At 39.2% G+C, this 14,792-nt stretch overlaps 2 protein-coding genes across 3 annotated transcripts in view; one reads left to right on the top strand and one right to left on the bottom strand.

The window, feature by feature from the left end:
* The window catches only part of gbe1b (glucan (1,4-alpha-), branching enzyme 1b), a 180,101-nt gene that overhangs the window by 28,581 nt on the left and 136,728 nt on the right, over positions 1-14,792 (top strand). The window contains exons 3-4 of the mRNA XM_036149447.1: positions 6,423-6,538; positions 13,720-13,845. Of these exons, the coding sequence (XP_036005340.1) occupies positions 6,423-6,538; positions 13,720-13,845 (242 nt within the window). The remainder of the gene's footprint in view (positions 1-6,422; positions 6,539-13,719; positions 13,846-14,792) is intronic.
* Positions 8,743-11,354, bottom strand: LOC118566658 (zinc finger BED domain-containing protein 4-like). 2 transcript variants are annotated; one of them, XM_036149448.1, is made up of 4 exons: positions 10,805-11,354; positions 10,428-10,599; positions 9,753-10,300; positions 9,388-9,632 (listed from the first exon to the last, which is right to left on the bottom strand). In XM_036149448.1, the coding sequence occupies exons 1-4, from the start codon at positions 11,127-11,129 to the stop codon at positions 9,475-9,477; spliced, it is 1,203 nt and encodes a 400-aa protein (XP_036005341.1). In that variant the 5' UTR covers positions 11,130-11,354; the 3' UTR covers positions 9,388-9,474. The 2 variants fall into 2 exon arrangements, 1 of the variants encoding a protein (XP_036005341.1); XR_004933189.1 differs by lacking the exons at positions 9,388-9,632; positions 9,753-10,300; positions 10,428-10,599 and adding an exon at positions 8,743-8,830 and having other exon boundaries at positions 10,805-10,890.

The raw sequence follows: 14,792 nt of genomic DNA on the forward strand, positions 1-14,792 counted from the left end.
TTTTCAACAGCCATCCAGGGAAAAGGAAATGTAGAAGATATTGATTACGCAGGATAATTTTGCATGTTTAAAGATTTTTCCTTCAATGTGGAGTATTTGTTAATATTGCAGTAGCTGGTTATTTCATCATTGCTTGAAAAGGGAAGAGTGCAACCAGGATGCTTTTTTTTTTTTTCCCTCTGAACTCTTTATTACGATAGTTCCTGAACTTGAAAACATGCTGAGGTTAATACTTTTGTATTTTATTTTTCGTGGATGGCCTCTGTGAGAAATAATAATTATTAAAAAAAAATAATTAGCAAGCCTGATTAGGCCAGTGCTTACTATAAGTTGTTAGAACAAATGAGCAATTTCAGGATTCAGTTATTTCTGCTGCTTTTCTGATTCTAGCCAGAGTGGCTGGAGGGCTCTTTGTCCATTTCCTTTGCTTTTTTTTTTTTTTTTTTTTTTTTACAAGACAACATTATAATCTGGAAGCTATGACAGATGGCAGAGGGTGTTACTCAACCAAGGCTGTGTTTGTGTGTGTGTGTTTTTTTTTTTTTGTATTTTTCCCCCCCCATGACCGTGGCAACTCGTGACTGCGTTCTGCGACAGAGCTGTCAAGACTTCAGCAGAACTCTGGCGTGTCAGTGCGTCGGTTGTGTCGAGCTTTGATGGCTCTGGTCATGGTCACAAAGAAAAGCAGCCAGAGCCTGTGGTGGGCCGACACATTCAGTGGTGTGCTTACACCTGGAGCAGCTTCGACGTTGCAGCTCTACAGCCGTTACGGAGTGGAGAAAAAAAAAAAAAAACCCACACGATCTAAACTGTCCAACTGCTTTAACAGACCGATATAGAACTACTTATATTATACAGTGACATACAGATGGGACAATGAGGAGAGCAGCAGAGCAAATGTCAGAGACCTTCACGATAAAATTAAATTAAACAGGTACACACAGATAAGGGTGAAAAGATGATTACTTAAAACAATAATCTCTAGAACTCTGTCTTTGACAGGGGTCCTATAGAGTTTGTAGCTCAGAAAAGGTACGGTGTTTGATAATCATTTTCCTTGCATGGATTATCTGGAAGATTAAAAAAAAAAGTCGGAATTTCTGGAAAAACAAATAGTACTTTTGTTCATTAATTCATGATTCAGAGATATAAAATGCACCCAAACAGTGAAGGAAGGCATTCTTGGTCAGGTGAGGCAAAAATGGGCCTTGATGTAAAATGTTATAAGTGAGTGACAAGTCACTGTGAACACACAGTCTCCAAGGTAAAACACGGCGGTGGTGAAGGAGTCATTCTTTGGAGATGCTTTTCTTCGGTGTGGACGTAGAAGCTGCTCAGAGCTGATGGAGAGATGGGTGGAGATAAATAAAAAGCGATCCTGGAACAAAACCTGTTAGTGTTCAAAGGGCCCAGTCAGAGCCCACCTATAAGTTGAGTGAAGTTCAGCTGCTTCGCCAAGAAGAATCTTTCCCCCTTTATGTCTCTAATCTGAGCGTTTTTTGATTTTATTTTCTGACTGACAAAAGATCTTGGATCCGAGTTTTAAGTTGGGCCATTTGTTTTATTAACTAGGCCTGGCTTAGAGGCAAAACAACAGCATTGAAGCTCTTTTCTCTTTTTCTTTTTTGGTATTTAAAATAAAAAAAAGTATAATGCAGATCACAAACTGCTTTAGAGAATCTGTAGTCAGTATAGCTTCGAGTTATGATTTCAACAATCCGAATGCAAAAAAAACCCTAAAAACATTAAAATGGACCTTTTACAAAACTGCTGATTTAGAGGTCCACATCATCATTGTGTTGTTTCATGATTTGCAGAACATGCAAATACAAAGCACAGTGAAGTGTTTGTAATTCAACAGTGTTTCTTGTTTATTTTATTGATTTATTGGGCAGGGTCAATGTACATTAATTGACCTTACTGTAGATGCACCAGAATGAGCCAATAGGCTATTTTTCATCCATTGTCCCTGGACAGATGGCAAATTTGTCTCACTAAAAACAACAGTGAAAAAAAATCATACAGTGAACAATACTAGGCTAAAATAGACTTAACTATGCAAATTCTGTTAATTAAATACAGTGAACAAACAAAGCAAGCTACATTATAAATATTTTGTAAAAGTATCAGCCGTCATCAGAACAATTTCTCAACATTTTATCAACACTACCAGCAAAATAATCTTAACATTTCAGGCTGGAAAGTGTGTAATTTTTAAATAGCAAATGTATGAGAACTGCTTTGAGTAAAGGCTTTCCAACTAGTGTTGATAGAATAATGCAGAACTGTTTTGATGCCTCTCTTTTAATTAAACACAGTTATTTTTTTCACTTTAAAACAGTCTACACCTCCTGGACTCCAAAATTTGGCATATTTTGAACCAACACAAGGAAAACAAGTCTGATTTAGAAGCAGCAAAAGATGAAGAAAGGGTGAAGGTGCATATTTTCACATCTCTAAATTACAGAAAATCAATTTAAACCTCACTTTTACACACTTTAAGCTAATTTTCATGTCATTTGATGTGGAAAAGCTGTGTGGTCTAAAGGGTTCAGATATTAATTAGTACCCTAACATCATCCTCAAAATAAAACACATCTATAGTGAATATTGGCTAATTCTGGATAAAAGTCAGACCTGAAAATAAACCTTAATTACAGTTTAACTACTTGAAATGTGAATCAACCTGAAAGAGGACTTTTTTCAGTATTAATAGAAATAAATCTCATAGAAACATGGGGTCTTCATGATCAGGAAACACCTGGTTTTCGAATTACCAAAATCTACCAATATTTATGTTTATGCTCTAATTCAATACAGTACCAAACATATTTAATGGCCACACTATGTAACATATTTAAAGATTTACAATAAATGTGTCCTTTATTGCAGTCAAACAATCCCTCACTAAATGTTTTTGGAAAAGGGAAAAAAAAAACTTTGCTCAGTGCATTTATTCAATTGGCATATTAAGGAGATCTAAAACCCTACAACAACCGAACACTTTCTGTAAAAGTAAATATAACTTAAGCAATTTTTATTCATTCTTCATGTTTCTAGAGAGTTTCTAGGAAATTCCAACTGGCACCCTATGTTTTGTTTTCCTGGGGAATGCATATACTGTTAATGAACCACTAAGCTCTGATAACGGTGAGGTGCCATCTAAATGCCATCACCATTACTAATGTAAGTATTTGACTTTTTCTCTGCTCTTCTGGGACTATAATTGCAACCGTGCACTTTGGTCAGATAAGACTAAACTGAGCTAAACCACGACAAAAAAAATAAAAAGTAAAAAAAATGTGGTAAAGTGCCTCAACTACAGTATGCCGTTTGCTGACAATTGTTATGGAAATATAATCACTTATATATAATAGTGTAGTTTAAAGTAATACAGTTGTTAACTTTAACTCAGTAACCTAATGGATGGGGATGTTTGCAGGACAAGGGGTGGAATTCAGACTTCGTTAAAGCGTGTGCCAGGCACAGGATGGAGCAAGGAAACATATGACGGCCCTGTGAGCAGATAACGCTCTTAGAGTTCCTTTCTCAAGGTTTCACTGTTGTTTCAGTTAAACTCCCAGGAACCGAGCTAAGGTAATAGATTACATCTAACTGTCAAAGGCTAGGAAACAGATGTTTTCAGCAGAAGGTTAAGGTATCCGTGCTGATATAAAACTTGTAAGTGTCTCCCACTTTGGAATTCCAAATTGTAATAAATGTATGTTAAACTGTTTTTGCCTTTGATTCATTGTCTCTCTCGCTTGCTGTCAAATCATCGACCGGGTGAAACGAGACGGGCCGTTAGGTGAACGGGCCCCCACATCAGTCTCGTCACAACCCAAACCCAATGTCCACCTGATTGATGGGTGTGGTGAGGTGCAGAGTTAAAAAGGAACCAGGACTCAGGTTGTTTTCGAGAGATACATCAAAAAAGAATAGTTAAAGATCACTTTCTGGATTCTCCAACCATGTTATAGGAGAGGAGGGCTGTCCATTCAGGGGAGGGGTACAAATAATTTTGCTACCTGTGGATTTTCTTTTTTTTTTTGTTATAAACGACTATTTGTGTTCCAGATTTTTTACCCACTGAATAAAGCTTTTAAAATTAGCAATAGGATTTTTCTAAAATTAGCAGTGGAAATTTTCTAGTGTAAAATGCTGAAATAAAAGCTGTGTACATTTATTTTAAAGCTTCCTACACATGTTAACCAGAGGTGTAAATAAATCTGTCCATCATTGTAAGTAAAAAAAAAAAAAAATGGGTTGTACAACAACCTTCCAGTGATATATTTGTTCATTGTCTTTTAAATTATAACAGGAATGAAAATCACAAAAAGTGGTAATTGTTATGCTGGTGACAATACACTTATGATGGAGCATCTGCAACATGTTTTTTTTTATAGTTGTATATATTCAACGTCTAGTCATAAATAATGTTTGTCAAAATGGAGAGAAGCAACTACAGAAACCATTTGAAATAGAATTCTCTTTGTTGAGGAAAAGTTGATGTTTTTTGTAAATCATTGATAACAAACATCACAAGCATGCATTTAACAGAGGATGAGTGTTCCAGATAGTGTTTCTGGAATACTTTTTAACTCCCGTTGGATGAGCCAAGTTCTACCCAGAAGGCTGCAGCATGGTACAACTCTCTGCTACAGTGAGAACGGTATTATTAGCATTAGCGGAAATGTTAATACCCTCGGATTGATTCGGTGTGCAAAAGTGGAAATGTGTCAATTTGTTTTTTTTTTGTTCATTTTTGTGCTAGTTAGCTCTGTGTCTGCGCTTTCCTCTCTCTGTATTCCTGCACTTCCTTTTCCTTTTTAATTATCTTCCCAGGACCTTGGGCAGCAGCTCAATTCCAACATTCAATTCTGTGAAAGATTACATTTTGACACGGCTCAGTCATATTATTTGATTTCAATTTCATAGCAAATATGGAAACAGCCCAGCAGCCCTAGTCATGAATATGGTGCAGGTTGGATGCATAATGCACTGTTTTTTTTTTTTTTTTTTTTTTTTTTTAGCAGAGTTTAGGGAGATAAATAAATAGTGAAAAAAATCTGACTCCTCCTCGTGGTAAAAAGTGCTGGGGTTGCACCCGGACACTTCTGGTGTATGTCGTGCGATTAATTCTCTATCCTTGCCTTGTTTCTACTCATGAATAGCAAGCAGATATGTATTACAGAATGAAACATCTTAAATTGACGGGGCAGGGTGGTCACTCTATATAATAAATGTTTGTGTTCTGTCGGTCTGTTGTTGCTCTAGATATGGAGTTTACGACACAGTTTGATCTTTTTTTTTTTTTTTTTTTCTCTCTCTCCCTATCTATGGATGTCGGGGACCTCTGTTTTTTCTTTTTATACTGTGTAAATAGTCACATGACCCAAAGATCAGTACAGAGATCAAACACAACAGCATGGGGTTATGTAAGAGTGCTTTTGTTGGGAGCGTGTGAAAGTGGTCATAGAAGTCAAAAAAACGTGGTACTTTTGTTTATTTTTTGTTTAAACTGGGTAGCTCAAAATTTCTCGTTTTAATTTACTTTTAGCTCAACCTTGGCTGTGTTGAAGCAAAGGGTGTACAACCTCTGTATTTGTGGGGATATTTGAGATTTTTTTTTTTCATGATTTTATTTTTCTGTTTTTTTTTTCTTACAAGTCTTTCCTATACCGTTTGAAGTTAAAAGAATACTCTGTGTCCCTGTGAATGGAATGACTCGCATAAAAAAAAAAAAAAATAATAAAAAAAAAAAAAAATTAAATGTGAATCTACCAATTTCCATTAATCAAATGGAAAACCGTTGTTGCCACTAGTTTTTGGCCCTTTGCTGACTCTGACATTTTAATGGCTATTTAATGGTTAAATATATAAAATGTTGGAAAGTAATTACTTGTATTAGATGCAAAAATAAGTTGCATTCATTAAAAAAAAAAGACAAAAAAGAAAACTGAGCAAAATGGTTATGCATTCTTGTCATTGTTGTTTCTTGGGTAATCTTTTTGTGTCCACATGTGGACAATAAACTGATTAAAAAATGTTAAAAAGTTAATTTGGCTGGACTTCAAAATGTCCACACTCTGCAATCCAAATAAAACATTTGGCTGGACTCTCAAAACTCTTCTTTTCAAGACCATAAATAGATTTTAGTGATGGAGAAAGATGGAGATGAGGAAGGAAAATGTGGGTTAATCGGAAACAATATTGTAAACCTTAACATTTTAAAAATAATCTGTTGCATGTTCTCCTAATGTGTAGAGAGGCCTACCAAAAAACAACAGTTACAAGGCTTGAATCTGTTCTTTCTTAGTAATTTATTTTACCCCTGCAGCTTTATTTTTATCTCCTGTGCAAAATGTTGTTATAAATAACCACATTATTAAAGTATTTCAATATTGTATGTTTCCCTATAGATGGCTGGGACAAATTCTCTCACCCTTACTCCAAAAAGGAGTTTGGCAAGTGGGAATTGATTCTTCCACCTAAGCCTGACAACTCTCCAGCTGTGGATCATAACACCAAGCTGAAGGTAAGGAACAGAACGTCTTCATGCTTGTTTTCACGCCCTCAGTGGGTGACGTCTGGCCGTGGCGGCGCACAGAGTTGTCACTTTCAAGCTGTCGTGTGTGGTGTCTTACGAACCGAGCGGAAACCTGGCATGTCGCCATCAACAACATGTCATAATCACAGGGCAGAAGTGAGATTACTGTATGTACACAGGCTGTACTGTGGAGAGCAGATACACCTGAACGGCCCCAACTGATGGCTTTGATTTCAGCTTCCATCTGCGCACTGTGAGGAACACCTCAGGGCTGTGCTCTTTTTTTTTTTTTTTTTTTTTTTCTGCTTGAAAATGCAGCCCGCAGTCCACGAACATGATTAGTTTTAAGCTCCAGTAAATAATTCCTCGGGGTTAAACGCAAAAGATGCACCTCCCCTCATGTATTGTCTCAGCATGCATGAGAAATAACCCAAAAAAATTGTGATGCCAGACAAGGAGAGGATGGCATCGCCATGGGCGCTCTCCTTGGGAGCGGGTCATCGCTGGCACACTCCTGCGCCCTGGATCGCCTGCCCAGCTTCCATTGTCTGCAGAGGTCAGTCTAAGGACGATAAGAAGCAGATGGAAATGCTGGCACCTGGCCTTTCCTCGTGCACCCCTGCTGCCGATGAATAGCAATCTTGCTGTGAGCCCCACTTTAGAATTAGTTCCACAACTCTCCCTCGTGGATGCAAAAGCCGAGCTCCAGTCGTTCTCGTGGAGAGCGGTCTGCCCTCCCACCCCCTTTTGTTCGAGGCCTAATTTTTCTTCCTAAACAGGCTGTGTCCTTTTTTTGAAGTTGTACCTTTTGGCTCGGAAAGGCACGTTAAATGCTGGTCAGAGGTGTAGATGCACTCGACAGTGGGACCAGTGTTCTATTCATTTCAGACTTTTGGTTTACAAGGAGGATTATACAACAACAGCAGAAGTTGAATTCCTCTAATCTGTGTGGGTTCCCAAATTGACACACACTTTGAGGAGTAGTCATGAAATATTTTTTTTCAATGCGGTAAGCTCAGCCTTAATCCTTTGCTGTATGAGTTTCCATCCTTATCCAATTTATGTTTGTTTAAAATCACTGTCCTGCTTGTACATGAAAATAGCTCCGGTGGTATATTACATAAAGGGGATGAAGTTATGAGGATGGTGAACTATCTCTAATCTTCACTTTGAACAACAACTAGATGGATGAAACTTGGACACCTTGGTGATTCAAAAGGGCAATGACCCCAAACATGCTTTAAGACTGCATTTGGGATGCATAAGGATATGCATATGTTTGAACCAGAGGTTGGTATAAAGTTGAGGTCCCTCTGTGGTGCTGCCAGCCAAATCCGCATTTTTGATGAAGGAGACCCGGGTTTGAATCCTGGTTGCAACAGGAAGGGCCTCTGGCATAACCTTGCCAAGTCTGTAATCAAGCTGTGATGACTTGCTGTGGTGACTAGGGCTGGGTATCAATCAAAAATTTTCGATACCGGTACCAATACCGATACCTTTACCTCGATATCGGTTCCTGAACGATACTTTTTTCGATACCAGTTTTATAATATCAATTCTAAGAAAAAGAAAAGTACACAACATAATAAAGTACAAATCTTAAGTTTTATTTTTAGCTCAGTTTTTTCCATTCAAAGCACTTCTCTTACATAAAAAAAATATTTTCAGTGCAAAAGAACAGTTGTAAACAACAACAAGTCAGTGTCTAATGCTCACTGTTACATTCTGAGGACCTTTTTACTTAGCAGTTTTTTTTCAGAAAAATTAACATGCTTTCTCAGGAGACAAACAAGCACGCTCCTGGCTGATGGTGTCTCCAGCAGTAGAAAATGTACGCTCCGAGGGTGTGGATGATGCTTGCACACAGAGATACCTGGTTGCCAAGTTTGATAGCATTGGCATAGTGTCCCTCACATTCCACCACCAGGTCACTGCATTCACAGAGGTTAGGGTAGACGGTAGACCTCTGTACCGCTGGATCTCTTCTTGAATCTTCTCTGTGTCGCTAAAACTGTTTTCTTGTCTTATTTCAACTGCCATGTCCTCATCAGCAAATAGCTCCTCAAGGGCAGAGAGCTTTGGCTTTTTCTGGAAACAAAAATAAAAAGAATAGATAACAATTTAATTTTTTTATGGAAAATGAAGTAATGTGGGGGAATGGGATGTCTTTGTATCGTTTTATTTTACCAGTAGTCCTACTGCAGCTCCACAGTCTTCATCAGAAGAGTTGTCATCGTGGTGACCAGCTGTCCCTTCAACCTCCTGCTTCATCTGCTGGGCCTAGAAAATAACAACTTTATTCTATCTTAAATATATTATAATGGGAGTCATATAAACACATCTACATTTGAAGAGGAATAAAAGTTATCAATGAGAAAAAACAAACACCTGTTGTGAGGTTCTACTCATGAGCTCCTCTTCTATTCTGGTCCACACTTCATCGCCTACTTTCATCTTGAATCTCGGGTCTAAGGCTGTGCCTTCCTCCAGGAACTGCCTGATTCTCTCATCCTGCAAGACAAAAGCATAGTATAGTAGTCATGATGTCTCTGAGTATAGTCTATCTAATGAAAACAACAAAAATTATGCAACATACTTGGTATCTTTTTGAGAGGTCACCCCAGATCTTTTCCTTGATAGTCTGTGTAAAGGAGGAGTCCTCATCAGTAACTGTTAAGTGATGCTGGAGCTTCCCCAAAATGGGCAGAATCTGGCCCAAAGTTGGACTCCTTTCAGCAGAGATGCAGATGGTTGAAGTATAGAGTATCTTCATAACTCTGACAAACTGTTCTGCTTTTCTAAAATCCTCATCAGAAAGTCTTTCCAGTCTAAAAGGAAATATACACATTGTTGTATTAGTTAGAGCAAAGCCCAGCAGATTGGTTTACTTTGATAAAGGAATAAGGTAATCCCACAGTCTATCCTCATCTACAACACCTGTCCTTCTCCATTGATTTTTTTAACCGAGGGTCCATGGAGGCTGCCTGGATTGCAGGAAACTGCTCCAGAAATCGCTCCACCATCAGGAACAGGCTGTTCCACCTGTTCTTCACATCTAAAATGACAGCATGTTCTGGAAGACCTATAGAAAGATGGTGTGTGTGGTTTACAAACAGGTTGTGTATTTGCTGTAATATTTCAATGATTGATCTAGCCATATAATTTTTGAACATAAGTTTAGTGTACTTTGATTTCTACTAACCGAGAAGACGCTGCTTCTCTTTAAGGATCGGTTTAGCCAAGCTGCACCGCTTTAACCACACCACTGTAGCTCGGATTCTTCCTGCCCACTTTGAGATGACTGGTATAGTGTATAGCTTTTGAGCAGCAATGTTTAGAGTATGAGCAAAACAGGCAATCTTTCTAATGTTCATTTTTTTCACTGCTACATCCATATTAGCTGCATTGTCTACAGTGATCGCAACAACTTTATCCTTTATATCGAATTTGTCAAGAATATCCCCTATCTCCTCGGCTATTACATTCCCTGTCTGTGATGTGTAGACTGCCCTGGTATGCAGGATTTTCTCCTTCATGGCCCCCTCTCTCACAAAGTGGACTGAAACAGTCAAGTAATGGTCTTGTGCCACACTGGTCCACCCATCCGCAGTCACAGCCACATCTCTGACGTCTTGCAATTCTTTCTTGACAATTTCCTTCTCTACTGCATACCATGCTGGTATAAGTGTATTTGACAGCATGTCTTTGCTGGGGGACTGGTATCTGGGGTTAAGGGCTGTTACCATCTCCCTAATTGACATTAAAAAACACAAAACATCAACAATAACATGGCTGTGTTATTTTTGCTCAAAAACCATTATCTAGGCTAAGAGATAACGGCTAAACTGGTCAACAATATAACCTACAGCTTACTTACCTCCACCATGGAGCCTCCACTATAGAAAAAGGCAGCAAACCTTTAACAACAAAGTTTGTGACTGCCCTGTGACACTGATCTTGTTTTTCTTTTGGCATCTTTGCCTTTTCTGCAAGTGTGAATGGATTTACGCTGACTGGCTTTTTCCTCCTCACATCAGAGTCAGATGCTACTGTGAGGAGAATATAAAAATAGTGAAGATAAGGTTAGCTGTTTAACCAGCTAACGCAATGGATGGCATATTTTTACAAGCTTAGCATTAGCTGTTAATGTTAGCTCTTGATTTAGCTAGCTACACAGCAATAAAATTAAGCTACACGCTAACTCAGCACGATGCACGTTCTAAATTGCCGTAACGCTAATAAACGTAAACTTACCTGTTGAAATTCCAGACACTGTGCCGTCCTCTGTCATCTCTGATGAGGCGGAGTCCGGTGGTTGACATTTTTCACTTCGCTCCGGTTTAGCACTGTCCACGGGCTGCTGAGAGGAGGACGGCTGCGCTGGCTGCGGTCCGCTCTTCTTGCAGTCAAACACCGAGCAACTTTCCGCTCTTAAATTGATCCCGTGCACGATTAGGTGCTTCATCAAATTAGTCGTGTTGCCAGCTTTAGCAACAATGTGTTTTTTGCATATATTGCATTGCGCACTATTGGCATCAATCTTAATAAAGTGAAGCCACACTTTTGACCTGGGTGGCATTTTTAAACGGTTCGACGACGCTCGCAACCAGTTCACAACAGATACACGTGAACCCCGACTGTAGGCGTGACCACGTATGTATTTTTCCTGGGTGACGCAATCACGTTAAACGTCACAGCCAATCATCGAAACTTGGCACCGAAAGACGAGGCATGTTTTGATACTCTGTAAAACTGAAGCATTTCGGTCGGTACCATAAAAGAACCGAAGGTCGGTACCCAGCCCTAGTGGTGACCCCTGGTTAACGCAGCAGGAACTCACAGGTAGGCATAATTTTGTAACCTGACCCTAGCCAGATGTATTTCGCTCCGCCTAGCTCCACTCACATCCATCTGGGACTGATCCATAGGAATTGCCTTTTTTGAAGGCTGGGCCTTATCAAAAATTCTTGCATATGATTGGATAAGCCACTTGTCTGTCATCTTTATCGACGTGCTATTTCAACCACTCACACCGAAGCCAACCCGTGACGCTGATGAGAGCGACGCAGGACAAAACAATTAAAAAAAATTTTTTTCAAATGTGTTTGCGGCTCCAGTGGCACGCGTTTTATTGACAGTGAGCTGACAGGAAGAGGGTCGAAGACAGGCGGCAAAGCGCCGCGGGTCGGAGTCGATCCCGGGCCGACCGCGTCTAGGACTAAAGGCCTCCTAATATGGATCGCGCTAACCGCGTCCGCCACGGTTGCCGTGTCCGCCACGGGCGTGCCCCGGAAAACAAAACTTGCCAAATCCGGTCGGGAGAAGGGCGAAAACATCGTTTCCACCAACAAAAGCCTTCAGAGCCGTTCTCTGATGTTCTTTTAATGAAACAATATTAGGTAGATTGGACAACACGGAAGAAATAGCAGCATCAATGTTACCGCTTGCTTCCTCGATGCGAGCCGCCATTGTTGAATCAAAACAGTTTCACGGTCGCTTCTCCACTACGTCACATCTATGAAACTCCAGCCATGCGTCCTGATTGGCTGGACAATAAAATTGGTTGGAGAAATCACTCTCTATGGAAGATGTCCCAGATCAATGTGAGTGAAGCTAGGCGGAGCTGAGCGGAGCGATATCAATCTGGCTAGGGTCAGATTAAAAATTTTGACCTTGTCAGAGAAAATGCACAATAAATTCAAAATCATGCCCTCAATTCTTGTTTTTAAAAAATCACTAAAGTGTGTTGTATCATCCATCAACACCAAAACAAAGAACTGCTAACATGCATCGTTAAAAGCTTCCTAATAACAAGAATCATACCAATAACTGTATGCAAACCTCTAACCAGCAAACATTCCTTTTAAATATTTTAACCTCACTTTATTTCTTGCCCACTGGCCAGCTCCAAGTTGTTTTTCAGGCTCAGGCACTGTTTCAGCCTGCCCAGCAGTCAAAGTTTTCTCTAATGTTCCTAATTCTGGCCAATTTGTCTGAAGGACCAGTGCTCTGTCAAGCTTTATGCCAGTCCATTTATCCAACTATCTTTTCCTAATCCTATAAACTATGGAGCATGTCATACTGGGAACCAGGCAGCTAACTCCTAGGTGGCCTGCCCATAATGAAAAAACCCCAGAGGGGAGTCTGGCTACTGGCTCACAGGCAGGTGGCATTGGAGCGGTCATTACTTCACAACAGTGGCCAGATTTACTTGAGTTCTAATGCCCGTTTCTGCAGGGGACAAAATAGGGCGAACACATACTGCGGGTAATACGTCGATTTCTTGGTGGGTTTTTTCCAACTCCCACACTGCTTTTCTCCTTTATTATTCGACAATGGGAGCAAAGTAACTTGTCAGATTTCTAAAGTGTGTTTATTTTACCCCCTTCCAAACCTCAGTTGCAGGACATAATGGATGAAAAGCAAGGGATAATGATTTAGACGTCCCGTTTTGTTTTGTTTTTTTCCTCCTCCCCCCGAAATTGCTCCCCGGCTCAAATACTTTCTCAAGATAAGCAAGTGAGTTGCTGTTAAAAACCAATCAGAGTTGCCCCATACAGGCAAATATAATGCAGCATAATCACCGCTGAGTCCAGGTTCACTCTGAGTGCTCTGGTCAATACTGTGCAGTTTGTTGCCTTGTTTTCTCCGACAAAAGACACAAAGTTATACGTTTTGCGCCTCCAAGCAGAGAGTTGGAACAGGAGTGCATTTTATGATGAAAGATTTTTTAAAAATGTTTAGTTTATTGGTTGAACAGTCTGCACATTTTCTCTGCGTAATGGAAGGAGACTAATGGCTCGGTTTTATGATGTAAGCATTTCATGGCTGAAAGGCATAAATAAATGCAGGCTGTAAAATCACAAACATTTAGAAGAAGAAATGTGCTGAGTCTCGGAGATAGAAGGCTTTAATTCTTTTCCAAGACTTTCTTTTTCTTGTGTGCGTTTCGGTGTTTAACTGTGGAAAACTCAAGTCCTGCGATACCTAAGCTCTCATTTTTGGTTTTAATTGTTTTTTTGTTGTAATTCCACCTGATCGGGGTGCAAAGTTGTTTTTTGTTCTCTAACCATATGCTAACTGACTGTAGCGGCTGTTTTTGTTTCCACCTTCTGTCACTCTTGAGTGTCCTTGCCTTAACATAACAGTCATTTATCTTATTTCCCCAGGTGGTAGTTCACACTAAGGAGGGCGAGCGCCTCTACCGGATCTCGCCTTGGGCAAAATATGTGACCAGGGAGGAGAAATCTGTCGTCTACGACTGGGTTCACTGGGATCCCCCTCAGCCTTATGTTGTAAGTTAGAATTTTTTGATTGGTTTTATTGTTTATTTACTTTGCTGCTTTCACATTTATGTCTTAAATATGTATCTCGTTTTATTTATATGGTGATGATAAGGGGTGGAACAATACATCCAGCTCACAGCACGAGATGACACGCATTATTTACAATATCAGAAGAGGATTTTGCAATATTTTGGAGACCTGTAAAAGTTTCATAAATGACAAATTGTGTTTTAAATGTTTTGGGTGCAGAATGATCCCAACCAGGTTTGACTGAAACATATGTTGCAGTTTTTATTCTTCTCTAATAATACAAAACAAAAAGCATTGAAAATGCTTCCTTGTGATCTTTTCACAAATGCAGTGCCATGAAAATTGCCAAACGGATTAGGTAAAACAGACTTCTTCAAAGATTTCTGTCATGCTTGAATGTTTAAGCTTATCAATTAAGCTTTAATATCAAACAAAGTTAAGCTGAGTAATTACTGAAATAGTCGTCAAGACAAAAACTGCTTTAGTATTTAAAAAAGAAAAAAAAAGCTATTCAATCTAACTGGGCCTTTTGTGAAAAGTGGTTGTCATTGCTTTACGTTATGAAACTGCCTTGATTAATAACATTTTTGGTTAAGTTCCACCAGCCACTACCTGGTCTGATTACTGCCTGACCCTTAATCAAATAATCCTTTAAACAGATCCCGTCTCATAACGTGAGGTTTCATACAAATCTCAAAAAGCAACACATTTTACCCCACTCTAAAAATATATATATATATATATATATATATATATATATATATATATATATATATATATATATATATATATATATATATATATATATATATATATATATATATAATATATCCGGTCTTCATTGAACATCAGTAAGAAGCGTTATACACAAACATGGAACTGTGGGAAACTTTCCCAGGGGTGTCCCGCCAGACGCTAGTGACAGA

The sequence above is a fragment of the Fundulus heteroclitus genome, chromosome 18 (genome assembly GCF_011125445.2).
Source record: "Fundulus heteroclitus isolate FHET01 chromosome 18, MU-UCD_Fhet_4.1, whole genome shotgun sequence".
In the NCBI taxonomy this organism is placed as follows: Eukaryota; Metazoa; Chordata; class Actinopteri; order Cyprinodontiformes; family Fundulidae; genus Fundulus; species Fundulus heteroclitus.